The following is a 14,744-nucleotide window of genomic DNA, read 5'->3' on the forward strand; positions in this document are numbered from 1 at the left end:
CAGAAGAGCGCATGTGGCCCATGGTAACTACTGTAGATCAGTGTTTATGCTTTCCAAGGTCTCATCTCCAGCCCTTCACCTGTTTGGTAAATGTTTAAGATAGCTGTATATTTAATACTGCCTAGGAACCTACATCAGATAAGCATGCTGTTTATAAAATGAAGATAAAGATTAAGCCACATGTAGCAAATGAGCACATTCCTGAAAAACACATCTGAACAATGAAACATGTTGGCGAAGGTCGTAATACCATATTAAATAAAATGAAATCTTTGAAGTTCTAATGATGACCCTTTATCTCCTTTTCAGTCATTATCCCTTCCTTTCTTTCCCACTGCAAAGTGTTTACTTAGAAAGTGACCTATGGTGTGCAACCCCTTGACTTTAGTTTTAAATTGTGTAGAAAGCTATTGAATCATTGTTTCAAAATATATGGGAGTAATCAGGAGTTTATGTCAGAAATATCCCTTCAGAAAGAAGAGCGAGCACTTAGCTGAATATAATTTGCTATGAAAGCAGGGCATGCAAACAGACTGATTAAAGCAGAAATTATCACATTTTCTGCTTTTAAATAAATGTAAAGATTGTAAAAATCCCCTGTAAGGTGCACTTTCCCTTATAGAATAAAATGGAATTAAAATAGTGTCAATAAATTGTGTGAGAGACTGTATCAGGCTGTGCATTGATAGTCTGTGCATGCAGGATAAGAACATTGACTGCCTGCTAATCTATTCCCAGATGGAGGTGGATGCAGACGAGAAGCGCCATCGCACACGCTCCAAAGGTGTTCGAGGTACGTCTCTTGCTTCAGTAAATCACTCAAGGCCCCTGCTCAGGGTGACCTTCATCCTCCAGAATCTCTTTGCACGATTCATTCTGACCCTTGCTTTTACACAACCTTTCTGGTAATTTTCTGTAGAAGAGGGGGACTTGTAATAGATGATAAATTTTTATATATTTTCCATCTCTCTGCAGTTCCCGTGGAACCAGCCATACAAGAGCTGTTCAGGTTAGTGCTCTGAGTGTAAAATCTATCCCCATTAGCAATTTAGAAAATTCATGCCTTTTAATGGGTATAATGCACTTTCAAGTTCATTGGTGGTTTGCTCATGCCCTGCTGCACTGATGAAATTAATTCGCTCGAGACTTGCTAATAAAAAGCATCCCCTCTTTTTTTTTTTCCCTTTCAGTTTTTTGATTTCTCTTTCTGTCTTGGTTGCCCTCCATCTCTGTAATACCTTCTGCCTGCTTTTAGTATGAGCTTTCTGCAGCATACTGGCACCTATATAATTAATTCTCTTCTTTTGCAGCTGTCCCACACCTGGCTGTGATGGCAGTGGTCATGTTAGTGGCAAATATGCAAGGCACAGAAGGTAATACCTGTAATTTTTCATAATTTAGTGAAGTGATTTGGTAAACAAGTTAGCTGGTGTGACCTTGATAAACCAATGATAAAAATAGCAATTAGACATTCTAGAAGCCATTCAAATTCAGTTGTTTTTTTTTTTTTAATTTCTGAATGTAATGCAAAATCTAACTCACATTTTTGCTGAGGAAACATTTTTATTGTCAATCTTCTCCCAAATTTTGAATACAGTTCTCTTGTTCATGTGTTGCAAATTAAAATATGGCCCTACTGACATGTTGGTGCCAGTGTGACTTCTGTTATTTAATGTATTTTATAACTGAATGAGAATGAACTCCTGCACATGTTAAGTTCAATGATCAGGTTGAACTCAAAAGTCAAAGCCTAAGGCAAATCAGTGGTAATAAGACTTTAGGGTTCAAATGTTATATTATAGTTATGAATACCTTTACTTAAGTTTCTAAACCGTGATATGTGGTGACATCTGTTAAGAACATGTTTTTAGCTGTTTCCTGTTAATATATCAAGGTAGCATGTGTTACAAATACTGCGTGTGCTTCACCTTAATTTACAACTTAATCTTTACATTTCTGTGTCTGCGGTGTCCATGTTCAGTATTGTTGTACATCTGTCTATGCAGCTCTCCTTTCCTGAATCATTTCTCTGTGAATTTCTTGTTCAATATTTTGAAAATTTAAGAGCTCTAGAATACATGAATTTTTCTCATGTGCTGTGCATTTCATTTAACATATTTTATACAGCAGCCCCTTGTAGGAGATAAAATGGCTGATGTTTTGGCCATCTCACTTCTAAATGGGGAGAGGGGAGGGTGATCAAACCTGTGTTAAATTCTCCTCAAACTGTTAAGATTTTTTTAATTCTTGACTTTTTCAGGTTTTAAAGCACTTGTGGTATTTATAAGAATACGTATTTCATACTAAATTTGAGAACTGCTTTGTAATGAGGGCATATGTTTTTTTATGAATTAAATTGAAATCATATGTTTGTAGTTTAGGGCATTTATTTGAAATAGGAAAAGATAGAAAACTATGCCATGTCAGTCCACGCAGTGTCACTCAGTCCACTCGTGCCTTTTTTCTTATCAGTGAATGAAGCCTAAGGACAAGTCCAGGAAATACTTTCAAAATTAGAATGAGAAAAGTGACATGCCTGATATAAAAGTCCCTTTGAATTACATATAAACAATGTAAAACTTAATTATATTCACTTTTTTTTTCCTACTTTTTTTTTTCCTCACTCATAAAAGTGTTGATGTTTTTGTGGTTATTTGAAGGACTTGGTTAGATCAGAACACTGATTTAGGAAAAGTAACCAAAGTGGTTCTTAAATTCACTTGTGACTTCTCATTTCAAAACGTGGTTTTCTTTTGTCCATTTTCTTCATGTAAATACCAGCCTTATCAGTAATTAATAGATGGCATAAAATCCTTATTTTCTCTCAGAAATTTCACAGTCAACAGTTAAATTACATGACTGTAATGTCCTTTCTAGTTACAAGATTGTAACTACGTTCATTTCTTTACACTTCATGTAATTTATGTGGAGATTTTAATAACAAAAGTCATGAAACATACAGAAAAAAAGTCTTTAGGTTAAAAAAAAGTCCGACTTTTCTTCTGAATTGCTCTAACTTTGATCTATGTGCCTGTGTTTGTGTAAAATCACCCTTTGGGGGAAGCAGGAAGGAATAGATGTGAGGTTTGGGAAGATTACATGCAGTTTTGAGATGTTAATTCCATATTTTGCTTTCTTGACATGATTCTGGTATGTCAGTACACGAACAGACTGAATCTCAGAGCTGCTAATTAAATGAAATTTTGGGCAGATGCGCAAAGAGTAAAAATTGGAAATACTTCAAAAATTCCTTTTTTTTTTTTTTTCTAAAGAATTTGTGGGGTTTTAATGTTTTCTTGTCACACTGATTGCCAATCCACTAATCCAAATATATTTAACCAATATATGTCTTATTTTGCCTAAAACCACAAAGTTTTTTGTTGGGGTTTACAATGTACATACTTATTTCCCGGAAAAGCAGTAATCTTTTATCTAGGCCAACTAATACCTAGGAAATTTAAGTTTATTGAAAGAATGTGAAGGAATGTCTCTTTTTCTCTTTTCTATTTTTCTGTTTGGGTGGGAAAGACCATCCAACATTTCTTCCAAGACTGTCTTAAAAATTTCATGTGTTCAGGGAATTCCTTATCTCAGCTGATGCCTAACTCAATTCCGTTTAGACCTACAGAGCATTTTAATGAGGTTAAGACCTTTCCATTCACAGTACCAGACCAGCTCATTATTAGGAATGAAATGCATTTGCTTCCAGTAGATGTAGTCAGTGCTCTCCAGATTTCTATTTCTTTTATAAGTCTCTGGAATTTCAGGGAGGGGAGGTGTGGCTCATTGTAATTTTATCCTTGTAACACCAATGTCACAGTAAAAGCCATGTTCAGATACTATGCTAAACTTGAGCTGAAATAAACAGATCCTTTAGAATTTTTCAGCTTCAGGGGATGAGTTGTTGTTCTGCTGTTAAGATACTAGGTGGAACTTTAAGTAGAGTTTCATCATATGTTTTTACCCCAATTGTATTTTTAATTATGAAAGAGCTGCAGTGTTAGGGTTAGCTAGGGAAAAAAGAAGGCCTTATATGTGATTCATGTTTCCTTTAAGAGGTATGAAAACACAAGACTGCTATTAGCACAGATAACATTGGTAACAGCTTGTTCTATCATTTCCATCTTGGATATTTCTTTGTGTCAAATCTTAGTTTGAAGCAAAACCTTGCATGACTTAGGTGGTGCTTTGCTCCCAGCTCTTAAGTTTGCTGCTTAATTTTAGCTTGTTTGGGCATGCTAATAGACATCTAAGATGGACAGGCTTCTCTGCAGGGCACTTTAGGGCAGGATGCTTGTATCTCTAAAATTAACTTTTCAAAAGCACCTCTCTCCAGTGACTGCATAGAAGGTTTGGAGTTTGGCCCTAAGTGCCATAGTTAGTTGATGTGTCGACTTTTTTCAGAGCAGGCTCATCTCTTTTTTTGTTTGTTTTTTTTTTTTTTTTTAGTATTTTAATAATGCCGAGAAACTCAAAGCTATCATGAACCCTCTGGTGCTGTGCATGATGCACAGCATGAGGCTATGCCTAGCTGTGCCTAGATGTTAGGGTTTATAAGTATAGGATTTCAGTACCTGTTGTTTACATTTCCAGGCACCTGAGGCCAACTGAACTACTCACAGATCAAGCAGTTAAAGAAATACATGTATCTTGGCAGTACTGGGGCCTAAAATATAAAAGAAAAATAAAAAAAAAAGTCTGTGAAAGATCCAAAAACAAAACCAAAACAAAGCTATGGACACATTCAGGTAGTGGTGGAAACAAAAAAAGAATACAAATCTTAGGAGTGAGGACTGGAGCCTCTCCCTGGGCTGTGCTCCTGATTTATTTTATTTATCCTGTTTATTTTATTCATTCGGCAGGTCTTCAGGTCCATTGTGCATAGCAGCATAATAATGAATAATACTCTCACATGTTCAGAGCTGTGAGTTAATTTTGAATGATAAGCTTGGTCCAGATCCTTGAATACTTCTAGCTATGAACAAACTGTCTGGGTATACAGCAGTTACTCAAATAATACCAGGAGGGTGTTCCCATAACTGTGTTTTCAGGATGTCTGTCAGCTAAGTGTCTGAAGAAAAACATAGATTCAAGTGTTCTTACACTGCTATTAGTAGGAACCTTGCTACTTTTCATTAATCAACTTTAAAGACAACAGGATTCAGATTCTATCTATACAAATATAAAAGTAAAAGTGAATGCAGTTTCTGGCCTAAGTTGTGCAGGTACAAATTGCATAGTTAGTCTAGAGTAACTGAGCACAGACTGTCCTATGTTATTTACAGAGTAGATACGAATGACAGTTTTAGAAATATTAAAATTGTGTTGCTATGCAGTTAGCATGTTTTTAAAAACACATTATAAACCAAATAGAAGCCTATGGTTTGCCATATAAATAAGTATATAGACACATCACAAAAATCGTATCTAGGTTCCATTAAAGCAATACTGATTAGATAGAATGGCCTATTTTAAAAGTTTCTTAACATCATAGTTTTTTATTTTCTCAAGTTACAAGAAACAATTACATTCTGTAATGGATTAATCACTTGGCAAATATCACATACTTCAGAATGAAAAACTTTCTAACAAATAAGAGCCCTAAAAAAGAATCTTAAGCTGGTAGCATGGAACTGTGTATATCAATTTAGGGTTCTTTAATCCATATATGTGAGTATATATGCAAAAGCAGATAAAGCCATTGTATGGAAATTAAAGCAAAACACAATCTTAAGCTGAAACAATGCACATCAAATTTCAGTGAAGGATGAATTGTTCAGGTCAAATTATATTTTTTTCAGATTTAAAATTAAAATACTGATAGACCTTTTGCTGTATCATGGAATTTGATTGCTGAAAATAAGAATACAGATTAAATAAACCAATCTAAACATTTAATCTACCAAGGACTTTTACATGCCTTTTCTTCATGTTCTCATACTGCATTTGCAAGGGATTTTTTTTTTTTTTTCACTAATCACTGACAGAATGGCTTGTAAAAAGAAGTGAGTCTCAAAAATTAAGAGAGATCATAACATAATGTTTGGATCTATAATGCATGAATTGTCCCAAACCTTATAAAACATATTGTATTTTAATTTTGCACCAAATTTCTTGATACTGCCCATTCTTTGTTGCTTTACTAGGCTGTCTCCATTTCTATTACGTTATGTAGATAGAATTGCTTTGTCCATCTTCTAATTTTTAAGCATGAGATTCGTGGATTCATACAACAGATATATTTGAATTTATAAATACCTTAGAGCTTAGCATTGCTGTTTTGATAAGGAAAATCCCCACATAACCTTGTACATTATTGACATTATATACTGTATTTTAGCTGCCTATATTTTTGAACAAAGTGAGTGAAATAAATAAGGATCCAAACTTTGAAATTAAAAGACTCAGATACATCTCTTATTAGAAAATTATTGAATTTCTGTGGCTTGTTGCGCCATATTTCTTATTCGGGTTTTTTCATTTCGTATACCTTTTCACCCACCAGTTTGATTGCCATGGCTGCAGCCGTGGGTGAATAATTGCCTGTCTTCACAGGAGCATGTTCTGGAGCTAAAGTCGAGTGTTTGCTTCCTGATGTATGCCTCATTTGGATTCTGCCGACAGCCTAGGGGCTGTATTATTCATGCCTTGACAGATAGCACTCACTAAAAGCATTGGAACAGAGCCAGGTACTGGCAGAGAGATAGTGGAGCATTGCAACTTGCAACTGAGAGGAGCATCTATAATACAAAAAAGAGAAACCCTCATACCTCCCTTTTGCTGGTCTCACTTTGATGGAAAATTCATTTGCATCAAAATAAAATACCCTAAAAATAAATACATTTTCTCCTAAACCACGCTCGAAAGTTTAACACAATTTTCCACATTTAATTGCAAAGCTGATTTTAATTAGTAAGGCCCTGCATGTGAAAAATGAAGATTCACTTGGGTGAGTGTAACACATTGCAGTGTCTGCTGAATGCTCTAATTAATGTATGGCTGCTGTACAACAGGGTGCACTGTGGGATATTTATGAAAAATTCTGTGCACGCAGCCAGTCTATGTGTATTTTAGTTCTCAAACCACAAGAATAAATAACTTTTCCCCCTTTATTCTTTATGAGACATCATTGTGCATGCCATCACTCCATCCATAAACTTTATGGCGTGCCTGTCCCTTTTACTATTTGTCAACGATGTTATAAATCAGAAGCCAAGACATACATATTTTAACATTAATTTGATAGCAGAGCATGGTTGCACGCTGTGCAGAACCTGAGGTCCATTGGTGCATTTCTGTTAAAGTCTAACCACAGAACAGTGAGGTCCTTATTGTTGCTTGCTTTTATGGTACAGTGAAAAAATCCTCTGAATGCTGGAAGTATAGACAAACGTATATTCATTTATCTCTAAGCTGATAGATAACCTTGATTATAATGTTAAATAAAGATAAAATTATTCACTGGATATGTATGTGAGAAAAAAACATACTCTGACACTGCCTGTGCAATTAAATTCTGTTTCATTTAACATTATATTTGCTACAGATTTTGGCAAACTGTGGTAAATACGAAGAATAACAAGAATAATATTATAAACACATTTTATATAAAGTAACCCACTATTCAGGGTTGTAAAAAAATATTGATAATGAAGCTTCACTGCTTTGTTAAATCCAACTAAGGAGAAATAAGTAAATAAATAAATAAAATACCTGAAAGAGCATAGATTTTAAAACAGAACACTGCAAACAATAAATAAATATGCTGACAGAGAATCCATAATGTATTAGAGATCTGTATTGGCTGCTGTCTGGATTCAGCAATATATCCTTTGTCTGATTGTTGATTAATGATTAGAAAGGTGCAAAGTTGAGTCTGAAACGTCAACCAAATATACACCGGCAATTGGCATGTGGCTCTGCTAGTGGCTATTGTCTAGAGGTGACTACACAAAGAAACCACAGTTCATTTCCTCCTTCCACCATCTGGATTGGGAATAGCAATTTCAGTGGCAGCAAGTTGCGGGATCTGCAAGCGCCAGGGGTACTAGCCTAATAAATGGAGGGGAAAAAAGAGAAAATCTGAGACAGGAGTGTGGAGAGTGCTGGCCCAACTGTGTAGCAAAAAGAAAGAACAAACTTGGGGTGTGCTTTTTCAGTGGGTCCTTAGGCTTCTATGTTGCTGAAATGATGTTTTCAGTTTCCTTCAAATGGCAGGTGCTCGGCATATTTCTCATGCAGCAGTCCACTTACACCCACAGTGTTTTCTGTGGAAAGATCTGTGGGGATGTTGCTGTTAGCCACAAAATAAATGAAGACCATGCAGAGAGTATGGGAAAGAAAATTAAAAAAAAAAAACAAAAACAAAAAAACAACCAAAAAAACCCCCAACCCAAACAACTAGAACATCCAGTAATACTGGGGAGATTATTTCCCCAACAAGATCCTGGAAGTAGCTATACACGTTTTCCCTTTGCCTATGGGAAATCTATTTGGTAGCTTGTTAGTTGTGCTGAGAACATTGTATTCTCTCAGGAGAGAAATAAACCATCTGGGGCTGAATAATTTGTGCTTTTCAGAATGCAAAAGAGGATCTACAGTGTTGATTTGCATGTGATAAGCAAGATATTTCATCTTCCTATACCTCTGTTTCCCCACTTATAAACAGAAAGAATTTTAGGCATCTTAAGATGCAAAGACAGAAGCATATTTGAGGATTATTACAAACACAAGGCCCAAATGCTCTTTCTGGTATTTATCTGGTAAATAAATATCTGTTAGATGATTGATGATGTCAGAGGAAGAGGATGTGACCTTACATTTCAGTTCTTTTTGGTTCAAAACTTTTTTGTGGAGGATAGAGCAAAATTAATTGACTTATAATGATGAGAATTTTACATTTAGAGTCAACTCTAGTTTCCCTGTTTCGTAATTTGTGAATATTTTCTACATTTCTGTAAAAAAAAAGTATTGATTCTGAGGTTTAAAAAGCTGTAAGTATTTAGGAAATCTGTTTATCAGTGTGTATTTTAGTGATAATGCAGTGTCGTAATTTAACCCGCACTGGTCACTAAGCATCACGCAACCTCTTGCTCACTCCTCCCCCTAACCCCAATGGAATGGGAAGGGCAATCAGGTAAAGAAGAAGGTAAAACACACAGGATAAGAACAGTTTAATGATTGAAAGAAAGTAAAAAATAATACTAGAAACAGTAATAGAAATATGTTGTTATTATTATTAATAATAATAGGAAAAAAAGAGGAATAAATCCCAAGAAACCCAAGTGATGCACAGTACAGTTGCTCACCACCCACTGACACTGACAATTGCTCACCATCCAGCCCAGCCCAAGCGGTGGTCAGTCCTTTCTGGATGATTCCCCCCAGTTTATAGCCTGGGTATGACCTGCAGTTAGTTAGTTAGTTAGGACTATGGAATACCCCTTTGACTAATTTGAGTCAGGTATCCTGTCTCTGCTATCTCACAGCTTCTTGTGCCCCTCCTCAGTGGCAGAGCATGAGAGACTGAAAAGTCCTTGATCAGGGTAAGTGCTACGTAACAACTAGAACATCTGTATGCTATCAGCATTGTTCGCAGACCAAAGCCAAAACAGCACTGCACCAGCTACTAGGAAGAAAATCAATTCTATCCAAACTGAAACCAGGACATGCAGTCACAGTTACAGTTAGTCTTACACTGAACCAAAAAAGCCATGGGTAGTGTTGTGGGTTTAGGGTACTACAGAGCTGCCTGCATCCTCCCACCAAAAATTCTGAGCAGCAGCATAGTGACTGTGTGTGCAACTGAAAACTGGCCTGAGGACTGGAGCATCCCCACTTAGGCCTTTGAAGACAGGAGCATTTATTGGTGAATGCTGGCAGATGGATAGACAGGAAAACACGTTTTTTTCCTTGCTCCAGTGTCCACACCAATGGAAATAGCATAGATTACTTTGAAAATGTTCTGTCCATAGCTGGCATTCATGCTGTGAGACAATAGTGTTGTCCTGCACCTTATTCTCCACCACTCAATGAAAAGGATCCAAACTGCTAGAATCATCAAAGAAAGAGCAGGGGGAATCATGTAAGTAAAAAATAAATAAAATAGTTATGTTCTTCTTTCAAATATTCTTGAGAGCAGGCACCTGAAGTTTTACCTGAGTTAGTGGAAGAATGTGAAGGAAAACAAAAAATCAACTCAAATATGAAGGAACGAGAAATCAAGGTCCATCTTCCTTCTGCACACCCTACATCATTAGACCATGCTAGCAGAAAAGTCCACATAGATATATATGTAGAAATGGGAGAGGAATTGAGCACAAAAAAAGTAAAGATGTGAGAAAAACAAACAGAAAATAAATTAGTTTGGTGGATTAGAGTTTTTTTCCCTAGAAATACTCTTTGATGTGTCTTTAAGTCTTATACTGAAGTTTTTCAACAAATTGAGACAGCTCTTTCAAAGACATCACTTCTTATTAGTGGTTGGTATGAAGTGCTGCTTCTAGGAGTGTCAGCTCAGGACAGGGGAAGGAGAGGTACTCCTGAGCCATCTTTGATGACAATAATAAATCTAAATAAATATATTCACAGTACAGAATCAAATGCTGAGGGGATAGATAGCTCCTGAAGACATCCTCAGAACTATAGAGCTTAGGACACTTAATGTTGGTAACTTCAAACAGATGAGTGGACCTACAAAGTTAGTTTCCTGGCTACTGACCTGAATCATCTTCTCAAGAAACTCTTGAAGCTTACTGATGACAGGAAAGAGGATTTCAGATCCTAATGTCCTTTCATTATTTGCAAGAACCAGCAGTGCCACACTGTAAGTATGAATGGAAGAATGAAAAAGGGGTATAATGTCTCAGACAAAATATTCCTGTGATTGAAGTATGCCTCTATCTTAAATCTATGATTTACGATAAGATTTGTAATATTCTAAAGACAAATGAGACAGGGCAGGATATGATTGGCTTTAAATGTCCATACCTTCCATTTAAAACAGCTTTTTGAAGTTCAGTTACCTGGGTGTGCCATCAGTATTTTTATTTAAAGTAATGATCAGACAACTAAACTGGATGAATAAGTAGTGGATAAATGCTTTCTGTCCAACTGATACACATGAAAGAAATTCACCAATGATATGCAGCTGCTAATGTTTTTTCATGCTCAGTGTCTCCAGGAGAAAATCTTAGCAAAACTTTGTGAATGGGGAATAGGTGTTCAGAAAAAAAAAACAATGCTAAAAACTGGCATGTATTCTACTTCTGCTTTAAGTTATCTGGTCCAAAGGGTGGACCCTCATCATCACTCCCTTATTTTGTGTCTAGCTCTGGAGACAAAGTAGAAATGTACTTGCAACATTAAACTTGTTCAAATTTCTAATGTTCTGCCAGGAAAATTTTTTTGGGCACCTTTATACCTATGTCATTCTAAGTACATCTCTAATCTCTTATTGGCCTGTTTCAGTGTAGCAAGTCATCTAGCTTGTGATCTATGCAAAGCTGGGTGCTCACCCACTACTTTACTCTTTGTTAACAAGACTTAGAACATGTTTCTCCCATCTTCTGGGAACTTGCATTGACTATGAAGAAGCTAAGGTGTCAGGATGTTTGTATTCGCTTTTGTTGATCTGTTCATATTTTATGGACAATTATATATACAAAAGGAATAGGGAAGGATATAGTTTGTAACTTTGAGCATTCACAAGGAGAGAAAAGAACTCTTATTTCCAGTTTCAGCATTAGCACTTCATATAGAAGACAAACACTAATTTTAGAGAGACGTGGAATGAATCCTTCACCAATAGCAAAGGACATGTAAATGTATTGTTTTGCATGAACTATTAGAGAAGTGGGCACTCTCAGCCCAGATTGCTATAAAATTTCATGAGCAAGCAGTCTTTTGAGAGATGCAAAATTAATCTTCAGTTACCCCTGGCAATAGAGGATATTAAACACTAATTTCTCACACATTTCTATATGTTCTAGATTAGATAATGGCTAATTCTGGGATCGTGGTTCTTCCTAGTCAAAAGACTGAATTAATCTTTGTTTCTGCATGAAAAAAGGCAGCCTTGGGTGATTAATTCCAAGAGTGGAAATCCCCCAGTACAGAAAATGCCTTCCTTTAGTCTAGATTACAGTGTCTAAATTCTGTTGTGTGTTAAGTGCCTAGGTATTAGAAGAGGAGCAGATAAACCTCACTTGGGTATCTCTGCTCACTTGGGAAATTCTAACTGAAATTCAGTTAGACTTTCACTGTGCAGCTATGCATAGAAACCGAGAGCTGTAATGCATTTGCTCCCATGGTAAGCTAGCAGTTCGTGACTCGCTCTTTCCACACAAGTAATTTGCGTCACATCCAGAAGTTGAATCATGCCTCTGAATCTCCAGTGCCTTTTGCTTTAGACCATCCTTCTTATATTAAAAGTTCATTTATACAATGATTAGCAAGTGTTTTCTTGTTACTGAGTATTTGTATGGTCAGTAAGAATAATGTGCTAGAATTATTGAAACACTGTTTAATGTAGATCTTATTTGGGCATGGTTTCTTCTAGGATGATCAATAAGGACTAACAGTTTGTTGGTACTTAGTAACTATTCAAAACTACTTCAGGAGAAGGGGACAAGGAAACAGTCATCTCAAATAAGAGGATATGCCATATATCATGACATACATGATGAATATACTCTCATGAGTCTTACAGATGTTTGCATGTCACTAGCCACCAAACAATAAAACAGATTTTGAAACATTTCTCAGAGAATTCTCTAGATATCCCATTCTTTGTGAAAGGAAGTAGAAGATGTGAAGTCCCAACAAGATGGATTGGCTACTTAGCAGCCAATTTACTATGGTAACTCTATTTCATGCTCAGAAAGCATTTTCAACTGTTTATTTTAAAACATTTCGCAAATATTAATGCATTAGCCTGAGTCCTTTTTGTGATGTTAAGTATTTGATTTCAAATGACACTGAAGGTGCTTATGATGTTGTAATACAATCACAATAACACACTGACTCACAAGACTGGTCATAGCATCTTTTTATATTTATAGTGCATAGGAGTTTGAGATGGGAAGTGGAAAACAAAATAACATTGTTTATCTGTCTGAAAATGTGGGACTAATTCTTACAGAATGTAATTGTGCAACTTCATTGTCAGCAGGCCTTTGGAATTAACATTTCTAGTTCTTTAAACACAGACACTTTGCTCTTCTTAATTCCATATGATGTAAAGTATTATCAGCTTTACAGTATTCTGTCCCTTCCACAATGGTGAATTTGTTTCAGTGCTACTTGCAAGGCAAGTGTACTACTTTCTGAGTCATATTACCATCTCTGGAGCACCTAGATGTTTGTTAGGAATACTGACATACTCAGAACTGACATGGCCTGGCTTTGCTTAGCTTGTGAGACTTAAAGTCATCACAGAGAAAGATGGACTCAGAAAGTGAGTCACAGTTATAAACCAAATACCATTTTCAAAAGAAGGCAAATAAATTCTGAGTACTGTGTTAACTTCATATTATGTTATCAAAAGGATGTAGGTGGAAGCACTGAACAGTTAAAATGGCATTGACTGAAGTTGGAACCACTTATTCAAAATGGTGGCATTTAAGCAAGACTATGAAACAGAGAAAATACTTAGCTTTTTCTATCTACTATAAATTTGATTGTTCATTGAAAATTATAGCAGCCAGTCAGACTTAGATCACATGTAGTGGATGGCTGAGGAAGAACCACAACAGAACTCTCATGGTTTAGATTTGCTAGAAACATTTTATTGGTTGGGGGTTGTTTTGTTTCTTACCTTTTATATATTCTGTAGATTGCACTGTTCTCTTGTGTAAGCAGGAATAGAATTTAATTCCTTTTATACTATGGTAGTTATAGAAAACCTATTTATGTTATGCCCAGAGGTGCTGCTGCTTAGCTAAGCTGTGATGCTCATTGCTTTCTACATGCCGGAACCTTTGAGATTTGCAGACCGCAGGTACTTATACTGGCATCCTCTGATCCAGTAGGCACAAGGAGGCATCCTCTGCTCACCCTGACATGCAGGGACAGCACTGATCGCTATAGACAGCATAGCAGCCACATCCCCTTTCATGGAAAAAAAATCGTGGTGCATCCTGGACAGCAATGGAAATACCACCTCAGGAAGCAGTGGTTTCTTCATCAGCCAAAGTAGGCCTGAGCATAATGTTAATGCCAAAGCCAGAGACATACCAAAAGGATGACAGGCAAAGGAAGAAGCTGTCTTCTGTCCTGGCTGTTGAAACCAGGCCTGTGAAAGGAAAGGAGTGTGCAGTTTTCACAGAGAACAGAGAAAGGAAAAGTTAGTTTGGTGATAGCCTAGTTTTGTCTGGGATAGAGTTATATTTTTTTTCCTAGTAACTGACACAGTGCTGTTTTTGGCTTTAGCCTGGGAATACTTGTTGAATACTGATAGCACACCAATGTTTTAGTTGTTGCTAAGTAGCACTTACTATGGTCAAGGACTTTTCAGTCTCATGCTCTGCCAGTGAGGAGGGGCACAGTAAGCCAGGAGGAAGCAGAGACAGGACACCTGACTCAAAACTAGCCAAAGCGGTATTCCATACCACAGCACATCAAGCCCAGTATATAGACTGGGGGAGTCATCTGGAAGGCACCAATCGCTGCTCGGGTCTGTCTGAGTATCGATCAGCATATCATGAGCAATTGTGTTATGTACCACTTGTGTTTACCGGTGTTTA

At 36.5% G+C, this 14,744-nt stretch overlaps 1 protein-coding gene across 7 annotated transcripts in view; it reads left to right on the plus strand.

Moving 5' to 3' along the window:
* Nucleotides 1-672: 672 nt before the first annotated feature.
* MYT1L (myelin transcription factor 1 like) overlaps nt 673-14,744 on the plus strand; it is a 128,509-nt gene continuing 114,437 nt past the window's right edge. For all 7 annotated transcript variants that reach the window (XM_034060520.1, XM_034060525.1, XM_034060522.1 and 4 more), the window contains exons 1-3: nt 673-793; nt 976-1,009; nt 1,311-1,373. In XM_034060520.1, the coding sequence (XP_033916411.1) occupies nt 697-793; nt 976-1,009; nt 1,311-1,373 (194 nt within the window). In that variant the 5' untranslated portion in view covers nt 673-696. The remainder of the gene's footprint in view (nt 794-975; nt 1,010-1,310; nt 1,374-14,744) is intronic.

Source organism: Melopsittacus undulatus, chromosome 3 (assembly GCF_012275295.1).
Source record: "Melopsittacus undulatus isolate bMelUnd1 chromosome 3, bMelUnd1.mat.Z, whole genome shotgun sequence".
NCBI classification, from domain to species: Eukaryota; Metazoa; Chordata; class Aves; order Psittaciformes; family Psittaculidae; genus Melopsittacus; species Melopsittacus undulatus.